The sequence below is a fragment of the Eschrichtius robustus genome, chromosome 8, assembly GCF_028021215.1.
Source record: "Eschrichtius robustus isolate mEscRob2 chromosome 8, mEscRob2.pri, whole genome shotgun sequence".
Lineage (NCBI taxonomy): Eukaryota > Metazoa > Chordata > Mammalia > Artiodactyla > Eschrichtiidae > Eschrichtius > Eschrichtius robustus.
This window is the reverse complement of record NC_090831.1, coordinates 70,309,812-70,326,072: the sequence shown is the minus strand read 5'-3', so window position 1 is coordinate 70,326,072 and position 16,261 is coordinate 70,309,812. Positions and strand designations below refer to the sequence as shown.

Sequence of the window (16,261 nt, the reverse complement as noted above, 5' to 3'; positions counted from 1 at the left end):
TAGTCACAGTGGCTTTTATTTTGATAATTACATATGTAAAAGACCATGATTAAACTAATTATTATATAAATAGTGTGCTTATTCAGGTAGCATTCGTGTATAAAAATGGATTTAAATATATTTTCAAGCCACTTTTTTTCTGAATTGATAATACTTAATGACTTTTGTGTATTATGGAGTAGTTGATTAAATGAAAACACTAATAATATCTAATTTTAAAAAAACCAAATTAACGTGTGCAGAGTAATCTGCAATATTCAATGAAAGTAATATATTCCCATTTTGGTGATAAATGGTCTTTGAATATAAACCTTCTGAAACAAGTATCAGTTTGTATAATTAATCATCTTTATGATTCTTTTGTGGTTTCAAACTGTCATCTTCAATAGCAGTTTGGATTTTGAAGCAGTCATTAATTATAGTGTTAATTTTCTTTTTAATGTCTAACAAAATTGTGTTTAGTTTTAGAATTTCAAAACTGCTAAATTTTATCTTGAAAAATTACTGCTTGGAACAGTAGCCTCAAATCACAGCTTAGACCAGCCGAGCATGAAGCTGCTTCAGCCATATGTGAGTCTAGATTAACACTGGCCTCTGTAGAAATGAAGAGTTGTTTGTTTCTTCTGCGAGTATGTGTGTTACTATTGGTATATCTAAAATAGAATATGAAATCAAATATCTGCCTATACATGTTGATGTATAAATATTTATATGCCATATAGGCTGGACTTGCAAAGGGAGGAAGTGAATGAATTATTATATTCTACTTTCAAGGAAGGTTTGCATGAATTTTTGAGAATGTCAGCTATCAGAACATCTTTTCCATTTTAAAACATGAATTATTTATCAATCATTTAGGGAATATCAAAGCTTAACATTGTAGAAGAAAGTTTGCACTCTTACTTTTTAGGCTGGCAGATAAAACTGATCAGTGGTCCATTCCCTAAGATCTTTGTCCTCATGGCCAGCCAATACTTTCTCAACATTTTGACTGGATCTTCTATTTTTATTTGTCGTGGCATTAAGGACCCTTAGGTTAAAAAGTGAACATCTTCTAGTATCCTAAAAACTAGGCACCCTTTGACTTAGGGGAAAAAATCAGTTTGGCAGCCCTCCTTTGGCTAATCACATTCCTCAGTAGAGTTTTTCTGATCTTTAGAGTGCCACATCCACAGAAACATAGGTACCTGCCAGTCGTCTATTGGAACAGGATAACCTGGCCTAGCACAGTGCCTGGCACATAACAGGCACTCAGTAAATAATTCGGTGAATGAATGTTTCACATGTGAAAGTTGAAGGTTAAGGAAAAGCTTCATGGTGTGAAGTGTTCAGAGGGCAGCCTCCACTGTGGCTATAGATGAATGGACAGGAAAAATAATCGTTTAACTATATTTGCGTGGTAAAAGATACATAGAAAATATATTTAGAAAAGGGTGCTTGTCCTTCCTCTCCGGTCTCTATCCCAGTCACTCTCCCCTCCTTTGCTTTTTTTTTTTTTAAAAACATCTTTATTGAAGTATAATTGCCTTACAATGGTGTGTTAGCTTCTGCTTTATAACAAAGTGAATCAGTTATACATATACAATATGTTCCCATTTCTCTTCCCTCTTGCATCTCCCTCCCTCCCACCCTCCCCATCCCACCCCTCTAGGTGGTCACAAAGCACCGAGCTGATCTCCCTTGTGCTATGCGGCTGCTTCCCACTAGTTATCTATTTTACATTTGGTAGTGTATATATGTCCATGACACTCTCTTACCCTGTCACATCTCACCCCACCCCCTCCCCATATCCTCAAGTCCATTCTCTAGTAGGTCTGTGTCTTTATTCCCGTCTTGCCACTAGGTTCTTCATGGCCTTTTTTTTTTTTTTTCCCTTAGATTCCGTATATATGTGTTAGCATACTGTATTTGTTTTTCTCTTTCTGACTTACTTCACTCTGTATGACAGACTCTAACTCCATCCACCTCATTACAAATACCTCCATTTCATTTCTTTTTATGGCTGAGTAATATTCCATTGTATATATGTGCCACATCTTCTTTATCCATTCATCTGTCGATGGACATTTAGGTTGCTTCCATGTCCTGGCTATTGTAAATAGAGCTGCAATGAACATTTTGGTACATGACTCTTTTTGACCTATGGTTTTCTCAGCGTATATGCCCAGTAGTGGGATTGCTGGGTCGTATGGTAGTTCTATTTGTAGTTTTTTAAGGAACCTCCATACTGTTCTCCATAGTGGCTGTATCAATTTACATTCCCCCCAACAGTGCAAGAGTGTTCCCTTTCCTCCACACCCTCTCCAGCATTTATTGTTTCTAGATTTTTTTGATGATGGCCATTCTGACCGGTGTGAGATGATATCTCATTGTAGTTTTGATTTGCATTTCTCTAATGATTAATGATGTTGAGCGTTCTTTCATGTGTCTGTAGGCCATCTGTATATCTTCTTTGGAGAAATGTCTATTTAGGTCTTCTGCCCATTTTTGGATTGGGTTGTTCGTTTTTTTGTTATTGAGCTGCATGAGCTGCTTGTAAATCTTGGAGATTAATCCTTTGTCAGTTGCTTCATTTGCAAATATTTTCTCCCATTCTGAGGGTTGTCTTTTCGTCTTGTTTAAGGTTTCCTTTGCTGTGCAAAAGCTTTTAAGTTTCATTAGGTCCCATTTGTTTATTTGTGTTCTTATTTCCATTTCTCTGGGAGCTGGGTCAAAAAGAATCTTGCTGTGATGTATGTCATAGAGTGTTCTGCCTATGTTTTCCTCTAAGAGTTTGATAGTGTCTGCCCTTACACTTAGGTCTTTAATCCATTTTGAGTTTATTTTTGTGCATGGTGTCAGGGAGTGTTCTCCTTTGCTTTTAAAAGTGAGCAGTTGGTCACTAGAGGTAACAAAAGAGGAACAGTTTATTCAAATAGTTGTCAAACCACTGGAAAAATGCTTCTTTTTCATTGTGCTTTTTTTGGACACTATAAATATGGTAAATCATGAACTACATTATAAAAATACCTCTTTTATGCCCAAACATTCAGTAGGAGGGAATGACATTTCTTTTATTACCTTGGTAACTGTTTTTAAGATGTTTAGCAATAAGCTTTCTTTTTGTCAAAACTGCTTTGATGCAGTGGTTGCTAGAAATTTACTAGAAAACCTATAGTTAATATCAGAAAGAGAAAGGATATATGTTTAGTCAGCTGGTATGAGAGATCAGTTTGTGTAGCATATGCTTTTTCATTTCCCTGTCAGTTTCTTGATCTTTTGCGTTATGGACAAAGAATGGTAGTGAAGTTTAAAACGTTTATGTTCCATTGTTGCCCATCAGCCAATGTTTTTAGCAATTTTTTCCATCTTTTGGACAGAAATAGATTGTTCTAAATAATAGAAAAATAATGCTTAAGACATTTCTAAAGAAAAGAGAGTGACAAGATTTTAATACAGATGTGAACAAGGTCATCTTTAAGCCATAGTGAATTAACTCTTTTTCAGCTGTGTGGTTTTTTTCCCCCCTCGGGTAAAAACTTCAGAATTTTGTCATGCTTCCCATGATGCTAAATTTTAACATGAGGAATAGTTCTAATGTTCACTTTTTAAGAATAATGTTTAAAATTATTTCCTTCAGTGTTTGCTGGCTTATTGAAATTGATATAGACTCATATTTGTTAGTTTACTTTTGACTTGTATGTCCTCACTTTATTTTTTTCCTTAATTGGGTGGTAATGGATTTTTTAAAAGTATTGTTCTAACAAACATGCTATAAAAGTCAACCACTCATTTAAAGATATTAGGAAGAGAACTTTAGCAGAAAGATCTCAAGCTTCATGGGTGGATAGAGGGTTCCCTTAGATGGGATTTTCAGATAAAAGAAATTCTTTCTTAACCAAAAAATAATCATATCATCAGACTACCATAGGTTAGCATGATGCTAAATATCACAGAAATTTTGACCTACTGACTGGTAACAGCAGATGCTACAGAATGGAGACTAATGTAACTTCTACTTTCTGGACTTCTCTAAAACTGCTCTAAACACTAAGTTACCACACAGTATATCTTTTCGTGTTGGAGCACTGTAGTATACTTAATGCGCCCTGTCCACTGCATTCTGGCTTGGAATTTTGGTTCGTGGTTTCATCCATTGTTACCAGTGATGCTAGACTCTCCTAAGAGTTAAATACAGTGGAGCTTGGTCTCGTTCTGTTCTGGCGGCTGTTTCATTGCTTATTACCTCCCGCTTTGCTTCCCTCTGTGTATGTGGCAAAAGGAAGTGTCCTAAAAAATATAGGCTTCCTCTGAACACAAATGTGTGTTTGTACACCAGTAAGTTCGCAATCTCCTGAATTGGGGTGCCATTAACAGTTGTACTTTTTAAAAAGCTTTTAGAGCTTAGAAGGGTTTAGCAGTTGTTCTGTGGAAACCCATATGTTCACGTCCACGGTTTCTTTAAATGCATTAGCAACAAGAACAACAAAATCGGTGTGCATTAAAGTGAAAAGGTAATTCGTAAGATATCGTTTTAAAGAAAACTTTCGTTTTTAGGTTAATACAGGAGCTGAATTGCGTATCTCTTTGGAATCCATGGTTAACATAATTGTCTCAGACTTTTTTTTTTTTAATGACTCCATTTAATTGAAAGATTACAAAGATGCTGCTGAACCGCACATCCTGGAACATTCATCCTGAAACCTGGAGTCCTACTCATTTTAATTTGTTTGGTTTTTTCAGATACGTTAAGCATGGCACACTGAAATTACAGAATGCTTTTCTGTCTTAATTATCCAAGATATTTTTAAAAAGTAACCTGCTTTTATACTAGGCAATGCCTGAGACAGATACTTTTAACATAAAAAATACAGCATTGGGCTGGTAGGAGTTACTGCAGATAATGCAGCTATTTAAAATCAGCTGCTAGGTACTATAAACCCTTTAAAATTACTAACAAATGAGGGAGGCTTGACTGAGGACTGTTTAGAATGGTTAGCCATGTGCTTATAAAAAGGGACACATGAATGATATTTGTGTGCTTAACCCTGGTTATAAAAAGTCATTTGATTTTTATAACAGCACGTTCAGTGGTTACAAGGCCTTACAACTTGAGCTAAAAATGTAGACTCCCACCATAGAAAGTGCCATAAAAAGGAAATAGCTTGGGCTTCCCTGGTGGTGCAGTGGTTAAGAATCCACCTGCCAATGCAGGGGACACGGGTCTGAGCCCTGGTCTGGGAAGATCCCACATGCCGCGGAGCAGCTAAGCCTGTGCACCACAACTACTGAGCCTGCACCCTAGAGCCTAGAGCCTGCAAGCCACAACTACTGAGCCCGCATGCCACAATTACTGAAGCCCGTGCACCTACAGTCCATGCTTCACAACAAGAGAAGCCAACACAACGAGAAGCCTGTGCACCACGACGAAGTGTAGCCCCCGCTGGCTACAACTAGAGAAAGCCCATACGCAGCAATGAAGACCCAACGCAGCCGTAAATAAATAAATGTATTAAAAAAAAATATTTTTTTTTAAAGAAATAGCTTGATAAAGCTGTATTGGTCATATTTGAAAAGTGAAGACGATGCATGTGTATGTGTATATTTACAAGGAGTAATTATACTTGAAATTTGATTTTTAAATTAACAAAACGTCCTCTGACAGGATTTTTCTTGTGATCTGAAAGAACCCTTTCCCCACACCCAGTTCATGAAACTTTTAGTCATACATTTAATAATAGTTATCTAGGAAGTGATTTGTATGGGTTTTTAAGAAAGCAAATATGATCAAACCTAAGGTGTACTTCTAAAAAATGCAGTGCTCTATGTAGGTGAAAAGAAGAAAATGGAAGAAAGAAAAGAGGGAAGGAAGCAAAAAAAGGAAAAAAATTGGAGAGGGAATTAACATTAAGAAGGAAAAATATAGGGCAAACAACATCATTTATCTGGGGTTTATAATGTGCCAAAAACCACTGAGCTTAAGCTTTTTATATTTGGGGGGAGATCTTGTTTAATATTCACAATGGTCCTAGGAGTTAGTGGCAAAATTCCTTTTTCTCACAAATGAAGTGAAGATCTGAGATGTTAAAACATACATTTCCTAAGGACACCCAGGAAATTATTGGCAGAGCTGTGAAAGAGACCATATCTGGGTGCTGTCTGAGGTGGAAAAAAGTCAGCCCTGGCTCCATTCTCAAAATCTAGCTATCATGCAATCTGTGCCTCCCTTTAGGTACACAAGAAGCCCAGGCAGGACACCCAGTGGTGAGCCTAATTAGTTATTTGGGGATGGGGTAGGGCAGGATCTAGGGGCATCCTCCATTCCATTCAGGCGGAGGGAGGGGGGCAGACCCATGACACAGCCTCAGAACTAGGGGGATGAAAATGATCAATTTTCATGAATTTTTCCACAACTTTTGCACTTTTGCTTTTTATTTCTGACCTTTACATCTTCCAGGAATCTTAGAAGATTAAAAATGTTTAGAATCTTTTAGCAGGTGACTCAAAACACATTACCTGCCTGCCATTGTGCCGTGGTGCGCTGGTGTTTCCTAAAGGGGTGAGGCTCCTGGTTGCCCACACTGACATGTGGTAAGTTACATGGTCCTGAGCAAATCATTCAGCTCCCTGTCCTCCTGTTTCGTGCCTGTCAAAGAGAGGTCTGCTCCTTAATGTCCTCACATAGCAAAATTAGAATTAATTCTTAAAGAAAGCAAAACCACAGAAATGATGCAGAATTGATATGTATGCCACTCACATATGTGATTTTTAGGAACACGTTCAATCTGAGTGTTCAAAGAACAAGAATGCATGACTATTCTGTGTTGAACTCATAGTACTTTCTTCACTTAGATTACCTTTCTCATCCTCTCCACATCTCTTTTGATAAATGGGTCAGACAACCATCATCCCCATTTTACAATTGAGGCAGTGAGAGGTTAAGTGCCTGACCATGGCCAGTAACCAAGATGAAAGCAGGACTTAAGTTTCCTGTCCAAATCTAAGGTTCATTTTACCTCCTCCTCAGGGCCAAATTACTGCTTCAGAAACTACCTTTGGCCTTAGTTCCCCCGGCTGTAAATATATGGTCATATCACATCTATAAGAGGCACTTACTTCAGAAGAATCCGTGCGCCGGCAAGCCAGTCTCCTCCCTGAGAAGCACGCTTCACGCTCCGTTCTCCCTCCGGCACCTTTATCTCTCTCAGTTAAGGCCTGGAGCTGTGCTCTGGACTAAGATTCGCAGTGTAGGGGGCAAACGTCCCGGTGTCGTTGTTGTTGTTTAGGTTCTAATACGTCCCCTCTCCAGTCCCGGTTACTGTACTCAGTAGATTTAGATGGCATGGACAGAAAAGGCACATACTCTTAGAGCTAAGATTTTGTTATCTCAGGAATCAGCTCCCTGAGTGCTTTTGGCACAAAAATGCTTTATACATTTAGCAAAAAGTTAGAAAACAGTCATCCAATTGCGAAGGTGGGTGGTAAACTGGCGAGTGGTGAACCCTGGATGAAGCAGTAGAAGAATCTGAGTCATCTCTGACCTAGGATGTGGACGTTGGTGGATGAATCTGAAGGCAGAAAATGTTTCCAGATCCACTTTGATTCAGGACAATACTGGTCAAATTTTTCGGGCCCTTTTTTATGGTAGTCCCTTGATATAACTATGGGCTATTTCCTTCAGAGTGCTTCTCAAATATGTTTTTTAATTAATTGAAATTATTCATCACCATTAGAAACTTGTGATTATTCTTCCTATCAGAAATGTAAATTGTTTGAAAATTATTCTAAACTTATTTTCAGGGGGAAAAAATCCATAGTGATGCTCTAGATTTAGCCTTAATGCCTTGATAGAAACCTGAAGAGATGCTGAAGCCATGTCATTAACATGCCATTTGCTTCCCTGCTACTCGCTTGACACACAACACATACCAGGAAATGTTGCAGTTATCACTGTACAAAGGTAAATTTTAGGTTACTCACTTTCTGAATATCAGTAAAGTTTAAAAAAAAAAAAAAACTATGCCAGTTCCACACATTTTGACCTAAGAAAACACAATAATATTTATAGTCATCATATGCCAAAACGATTCATCACTGTATCTTTAGTCCTACCATAGTGCCTGCCATATAGTTGGTACTCAGTCCATAATGACTAAATCAGTATTGAATAGATATATATATATGCTAGTTAGAAGGGCATGACAGCAGTCTTTTTCTTAGTCAAAGAAACATGAGCAGAGTTTTTTTATCCTACTTACTGATTAAGGTAAGATTGGATTAAAAGTCTCCTAGAGAAAGTTTCAGATGCACTTATGCTCATGAACTTCTTTTCTAGACATTTCTAATCAGAGAGAACCAGGTGAGAAGGGTCAGGAACTGCCAAGGGTAAGAAGGACACAGTTCTGTCGAAACAGATGCTGTTTACAGCCAAAGATGTAAAATGAAAAGAGTGGTGGTCTTGTTTGTTAGGACACCTGTTTGGTCTTACCTACAAGTAATTCAGATGCCAAAAGTATTACTTTGGGTGTGGAAACAGCCTGTGAATACACATTCACACATTCAAGCTAAGATTATACTTAAAGTGCTTCCTGATGGTGATATTTAACTCTAAAAATGGGGCAGTGTGTACCTCACCTTCTAACATTACGATCTTGGATTGTTTTTATAGTCAGCTAGATGAAAAAGTGTGATAGGATGAGGTAGATAAATTTAAGTTTCTAGAAGCAATTGTGTTCTCATCCTGTTCTAATCAAGAATTTTGTGTGTGTGAACCAAAGCAAACTAACTTTTCTGTGAAGTTTATGGTATTCTAGAGAGGAAAATGCTTGGCAGAGCAGTTAAAAAAAAAACAACAAACTTCTAATATTTTCCCAACCTAAATGAAACTTTCACAGATCAAAAAGACAAGATATGTTAGAATACTGTGAAACATTTTGTGACGGTGAATCTGTATTTTTAAGGACAAATACAGTCCTATTATTTCCATCACCATGGAAAAGGTCAAATGTATTGCAGTAGTTCCACAATAGGGTGTATTTTTATCAGAAACTTTTAAATTTGATAAAATTCATTCTTAGATTAATATACAGAAATCTGTTGTATTTCTTTACACTAACAATGAAATATCAGAAGGAGAAAGTAAAAATCCCATTTAAAATAGCATCAAAAATATAAAATACCTACCAGGAATTCCCTGGTGGTCCAGTGGTTAGGACTCTGTGCTTTCACTGCTGAGGGCCTGGGTTCAGTCCCTGGTCAGGGAACTAAGGTCCTGCAAACTGTGGGTGTGGCCAAAAAAAAAGTATATATATGTATATATATATATTATATATATATAAATATATATTTATATAATATAAATATATATATTAAAATACCTAGGGATAAACTTAACCAAAGAGGTGAAACACGTATATGCTGAAACCTATAAAACACTGATAAAGGAAACTGAAGATGATTCAAAGAAATGGAAAGATATCCATGCTCTTGGATTAGAATTAATAGATAAAATGGCCATACTATCCAAAGCAATCTACAGCTTTAATGAAAGCCCTATCAAAATACCCATGACATTTTTCACAGAACTAGAACAAATCCTAAAATTTACATGGAACCACAAAAGACCCAGAATTGCCAAAGCAATCCTGAGGAAAAAGAACAAAGCAGGAGACGTAACCCTTCCCGACTTCAGACTGTACTACATAGCAATAGTAATCAAAACAGCATGGTATTGGCCAAAAAACAGGCATAGATTAATGGAACAGAATAGAGAGCCTAGAAATAAACTCACACACCTACGATCAATTAATCTATAACAAAGGAGCCAAGAATATACAATGGAGAAAAGACAGTCTCTTCAACAAGTGGGGCTGAGAAAGCTGGACAACATGTAAATCAATGAAATTACAATATCCCTCATACCATATACAAAAATAAACTCAAAATGGTTTAAAGAACTAAATATAAGACATGACACCATAAAACTCCTAGAAGAGAGCATAGGCAAAACATTCTCTGACATAAATCACAGCAATATTTTCTTAGATCAGTCCCCCAAGGCAAAAGAAATAAAAGCAAAAATAAACAAATGGGACCTAATCAGACCTAAACTTCTATAACAGCAAAGGAAACCATAAACAAAATGAAAACACAGCCTATGGAATGGGAGAAAATATTTACAAATGCTGCAACTGACGGGGTTAATCAAAAACATACAAACGGCTCATACAACTCAGTATCAAAAAAACCAATCCATATAATCCTGGGTATATATCTGGAAAAGATGAAAACTCTAATTGGAAAAGATACACGTACCCCAATGTTCACTGCAGCACTATTTACAATAGCCAAGACATGGAAGCAACCTAAATGCCCACTGACAAATGAGTGGATAAAGAAAATGTGGTATAGATACACAGTGGAATATTACTCAGCCATAAAAAATAATGAAATAATGCCATTTGCAGCAATATGGACAGACCTAGACATTATTATACTAAGTGGAGTAAGCCAAAGAAAGATAAATATCATATAATATCACTTATATGTGGAATCTAAAAAATGATACAAACAGATGTAGATACAAAACAGAAACAGACTGGCATAGAAAACAAACGTACAGTTACCAAAAGGGAAGATGGGGGTGGGAAGAGATACATTAGGAGTATGGGATTAACAGACAGAAACTACTATATGTAAACTAGATAAGCAACAAAGATTTACTGAATAGCACAGGGAACTATATTCAATACTTTGTAGTAATATAAAATGTAAAATAATCTGAAATATATATAATTGAATCACTTTGCTGCACACCTGAAACTAACAATTTTTAACTCAACTATACTTCAATTTTTTTTAAAAAAAAACCTCAAAGATTTTACTTAAAAACCCTTTAAATTTAATGTTTTATTCATGGAAAATATTAAAATTACTACTTTGATTTCTTTAACAAATAAAGGAATGAGACTTCCAAAAAATTTGTCTTTGAAAAGTTAGATGTGCAACTTTATATATGTCATCAGTGATACTCAATTCTGTCCCAGACTGTATCTGGACACATATTCAACCCTTAATGTTTCATAATCTTTATTAGAGTTGTTTCTTAAGTCTTGCCATTACCACTACATGAAACTATGTAAACACATGGACCTGTTTTCTTGTTTTAGTATATAGTTTCTATACATTGCTATCAATAAAACATTACATATGGTATCATATAGTAACTTAAATTTGTGCCATTTTAACCAATAAGTATAGTGTTACGTTTAGAAGCCAAACCCCTAGAGTATATCACTTTTACTAGTGAGACCTGCTTTTTTCCAATATTTAATGTTACATGAAGTTATGAGGCATTTTAGATTTAACTTGATTCTCACCTTATATGAGAAAAAGTTATAAATATGTTATCATGATTCGCTTTTGTATCTTCTTGGGCTTTTTGTTTTGTTTTTGTGGTTCTTTCTGCGAGGGCTTGGTCAGGAGCTGGAGAAAAGACAAGAAAGAGTGGACCTATTCTTTCATATAAATATGTTGCCAACCTTTTCCTGCTCATACTTTTTGTTAGCTCTTTGTATAATTTATTTTGAGGACTTCATTTCCCCAGTGCAGTATTTTGTAAAGTTGAAGAGAAAAATGAAGAATAGTGGAACATAGGAAAAGAACTCAAAGTAGAGAAAATGAACTGAGCAGAGGGGTAACAGTGCCATTCAAGACTGTTGTGAACTTGTGTCACTGTCTAAAAAGGAATTTGGATTCATTTCAATAACTAGGGAAGTATTTAACCATTCAGAACTCACTCGTATGACTAAATGAGAGTTCCTGTTAGTACTCCGTTTGTCCAAATAAGAAATAACAAAGAAGTACCAAAAAAAGTTGTTAAAAGAAAAAAAAAACTTACCTCTCCCATCTGTATATCATTTCCAGAATTAAATCCTTGAAACATTTAACCTCAGGACAGAACACTAATTAAAGGACGGTACTTTGGAGGATGATGATGCCACCCTCCAATAAGTTGTCTTGGATAGATCGTATCTGAGAATATCATCAACTGTAATAAAAATGTAAAGTTCTAGGGGCTTACCTGGTGGCACAGTGGTTGGGAATCCACCTGTCAATGCAGGGAACACGGGTTCGAGCCCTGGCCCAGAAGGATCCCACATGCAGTGGAGCAACTAAGCCCGTGCGCCTCAACTACTGAGCCTGCGCTCTAGAGCCTGCGAGCCGTAACTACTGAGCCCGTGCCACTGCTGAGGCCCACGTGCCTGGGGCCCATGCTCCGCAATGGGAGAAGCCACTGCAACGAGAAGCCCGCGCACCACATAAAGAGTAGCCCCCGCTCACCACAACTAGAGAAAGCCCGCACACAGCAGCAAAGACCCAATGAAGCCAAAAATAAATAAAATTAAATTTTAAAAAGTCCTAAATGTCTGGCTTGATACAGTAAGAAACTTCTCAGCTGTAAAAGTGATCTCAAAGTTTAGATTTATTTGCTGCTTTTTTATTTTGGAAAATGTATATTGACTGGGATGATTGTGTGTTATTAATGTTTATGGAATATATGGATAGCATGTGTAGCACTAGTATCTGTAGATGGATTACATCATCTTACAGGGTAATCTTCCAAGAAAATGGCTCTACAGTCGAAACAAATTTTATTATATGAAAACCATTCAGACTTGTACTTGATCCTGCTTCTCATCTTCAAATAATTCTCTTTTTTATTCCAAACACTTGCATGATACCTTTAAACAATTTATTTTTAGATGCCATGTAGAGAAATCATTATCCTTTAAATCACCTAAAAAAAATTCATACATGCAATTTGTGTCAGGTGGGGTTAATTTTCTTCTTACTGAATTGTGGACAGGAGAAGATATTTCCCAAAGGGGAAATTTTATAATCCCTCTTTTTGGTGATTCAGTATAGCATACTGGCTAAGCATGTAATTACTGGAACCAGATGACATTGGCACTGATATTGGCTGGCTATGCAACCTTGGCAAGATGAGTTAATCTTTCTGTGCCTCAGTTTCTCCTTTTGTAACATGGAAATGCTGATATTATCCTACATAGGATTGCTGTGAGGAATAAGTAGAATACATGTAAAGTACTTAGAGCAGAACTCTTGGTAAATCTTAGTTACTATTATTCATTGGCATCATCATATACAATTTTGCTGGAAAAGCCAAAATGTCATATTACAGTAGTAAGATTTCTTTGAATATGTAAGTTATACTCTTGTCATATATATAGGCACGTTAGCAACACTTTTTAAAAAGGGATCAATAGCATTGACTTAGGAAGACAATACCACCGTTATTTCAAATTCCTAGTAATGCAGTTTTTATTTGTTGTGTTTGCTGTAATTCTGGTCTTCTTACTGCAAGTGCTTTAACTTGGATACTGTATGAACTGTATAGTTTACATAAGTTTTTAATGTTTTATAAATCCCACGTGCGATTTTGCTTTTGAGAGTAACATTATTCTCTTAAATTATCAGCTTAAGAGCAACACTTCAGAGATCTGATTCAAGGAAGACTATCTGATTTCCTTTGCATTCCAAGGGAATCATCTGTTTCAAGAGGAACAGTCATGCAGGCTTCAAGGCTTTCAGCATGAAAGATATCTTGTTCATCATTTTCCGTTAATTTGTTTTGCAGCTTGCAGTTCCCCACAATGATGAGTGGACCCGATTTGCCAGGACCCTCGTGGAGATTCGTGCGAACAGAGCTGACAGCGAGGAGGAAGGCACCGTTGAGTTATCCGCCTAGTGGAAATGAGCCGTCCCCACCTTGACCTTCTAGAGCTCAGCATCTGCAGTCATCAAGTCCGCTTGTATTCAGTGTCCATTAAGTATCAGTATTGCCGTGACCGTTTGGGTGCCATGTTGTGCCAGCTTTGCTCCAAGTATTCCAAATGGATACTGTCCACTGACCTGAAATTCACCAGAGCGTTTCTGTCTTTATATTTCTGTCTCAAAAATGGGGGTGGGGAGGTGGGAGCTTTTTTGGGTTGAGTTGTTGCCTTTTAACTACTTAGTAGCTGTATTTAATAGCTGGAAACCTCTGGTTAAATTTGTGCTTACACGCACTTCTGGCATAGTCCTATTAAATCCATATGAAGCCAGATATGATTAGGTGCAGATGTGGTGTCATGCTATGATACAGGGCCAAAGACTTGAGATGTGGCGTTTTACACGGTGACTCACATTATGAATGGATTTACTAGAAGAACATTGCTGCTCCTTATTTATTGTGGTGTGCTGCATGGAACATATTTATTTGAAAGCATTAAAATAAACGATCCTAGAGCATGTGCATAATGAGAGGACTGCATTGTCTCTCTCTCTGTTGCTGTTGAGGTTACATTAAGTTCCAAATAACAATTACAGTATGCCGGTTCCACTGAGGACATGAAATCTTTAGAGGTTTGTTGCAGTGAATGGAATGAATTTTAATGCCTATTATTTCTAGGTACTTTAACAATATTTCAAATATAGTTGATCATTGATACTTGTCATTCAAGCTAACCCAGTCTGACAAAAGTCTGTGGTTCCTAAATATGACACCAGTATTGCCAATAAAATGTTCCAAACCAGGTCTGCTCCAGTGTGGATAAATCCTTTGCTTGGGAACTGCCTGATTAAAATTCTGCTATGGCAGGGGGTAGGGGAGATACATTAGGGCCATGTTAAAGATTGACAATGAATTTATAGGCAGCCAACCTGGCTGGACTTAAACCAAGACTCTGGTTTTATTTTTATGAAGGAACGTGTGTGCTATTTCTGGAAAGCGCTTTCTTGTCTCCTTCGCCAGAGCCACTCTTACCCAAAGACTATTTCAAGTGTTGGGAGTAGGAAGAACAGGTTAAGATGAACAAATACCAACTGTTCCACACATTTCATTATTTTTTCATTTATACCAGAAAATTATGTTTATTACTGTTGGACTAGGAAATACGTCTAAACAACTTTATAGGATTTTGTTTTTTCAAAAGGTCATTTCATGCCTAGAGAGAATGAAAATAAATAGTGGCTGAGTCATGAAAAACATTTGAAGACAGTCTTTGGCTTTTTAGGAAGAGAATTTCCATGGTGCTTTGTTGGTAGGGATTCCTTGAACTGTGAGATTTCTTTTAATTTTGAAATAATGATATGCTTTTCTCTAAGTGCTATACAGTGTGTTAATATTGAAACTCTTTAAAAACATATTAAATTTTTAAAGCTAAAATATGAGTATCTAAAATAGGTTTAAAAGCAACCCAATGAGACAAAAGACCTGTACTCTGAAAACTATAAGACACTGATTAAAGAAATCGAAGAAGACACAAACAGATGCAGAGATATACCATGTTCTTGGATTGAAAGAATCAGTATTGTCAAAATGACTATGCTGCCCAAGGCAATCTACAGATTCAGTGCAACCCCTATCAAATTACCAATGGCATTTTTCACAGAAATAGAACAAAAAATTTTTTAATTTGTATGGAGACACAAAGGACCCCCAATAGCCAAAATAATCTTGAGAAAGAAAAACAGAGCTGGAGGAATCAGGGTCCCTGACTTCACACTATACTACAAAGCTACAGTCATCAAAACAGTATGGTACTGGCACAAAAACAGAAATATAGATCAGTGGAACAGTATAAAAGCCAAGAAATAAACCCATGCACCTATGGTCAATTAATATACAACAAAAGAGGCAAGAACATACAATGGAGAAAAGACAGTCTCTTCAATAAGCAGTGCTGGGAAAACTGGACAGCTACATGTAAAAAGAATGAAATTAGAACATTCTCTAACAGCATACACAAAAATAAAGTCAAAGTGGATCAAAGACCTAAATGTGAGGCCAGACACTGTAAAACTCTCAGAGGAAAACATAGGCAGAACACTCTTTGACATAAATTGCAGCAACATCCTTTTGGATGCACCTCCTAAAGTAATGAAAACCAAAAATAAACAAATAGGACCTAATTAAACTTAAAAGCTTCTGCACAGCAAAGGAAACCATAAACCAAATGAAAAGACAGCCTACAGACTAGGAGAAAATATTTGCAAATGACGTGACTGACAAGGAATTAGTCTCCAGAATTTACAAACAGCTCATGCAGCTCTATGTCAAAAGAACAACCCAATCAAAAAATGGGCAGAAGATCTAAATAGACATTTCTCCAAAGAAGACATACAGATGGTCTAAAAACACATGAGGGACTTCCCTGGTGGTCCAGTGGTAAAGAATCCACCTTCCAATGCAGGGGATGTGGGTTCGATCCCTGCTCGG

At 36.8% G+C, this 16,261-nt stretch overlaps 1 protein-coding gene and 1 long non-coding RNA gene across 2 annotated transcripts in view; one reads left to right on the top strand and one right to left on the bottom strand.

The window, feature by feature from the left end:
• Positions 1-14,434, top strand: part of DYNC1I1 (dynein cytoplasmic 1 intermediate chain 1) — a 344,009-nt gene extending 329,575 nt beyond the window's left edge. Inside the window, exon 16 of the mRNA XM_068549982.1 lies at positions 13,640-14,434. Coding sequence (XP_068406083.1) covers positions 13,640-13,750 — 111 coding nt within the window. The 3' untranslated portion in view covers positions 13,751-14,434. The remainder of the gene's footprint in view (positions 1-13,639) is intronic.
• On the bottom strand, positions 2,782-7,294 carry LOC137768283 (uncharacterized). Its single transcript, XR_011074744.1, has 3 exons — positions 7,096-7,294; positions 6,496-6,625; positions 2,782-2,881 (listed from the first exon to the last, which is right to left on the bottom strand). It is a non-coding gene; the product is annotated as an uncharacterized lncRNA (long non-coding RNA).
• Positions 14,435-16,261: the final 1,827 nt, after the last annotated feature.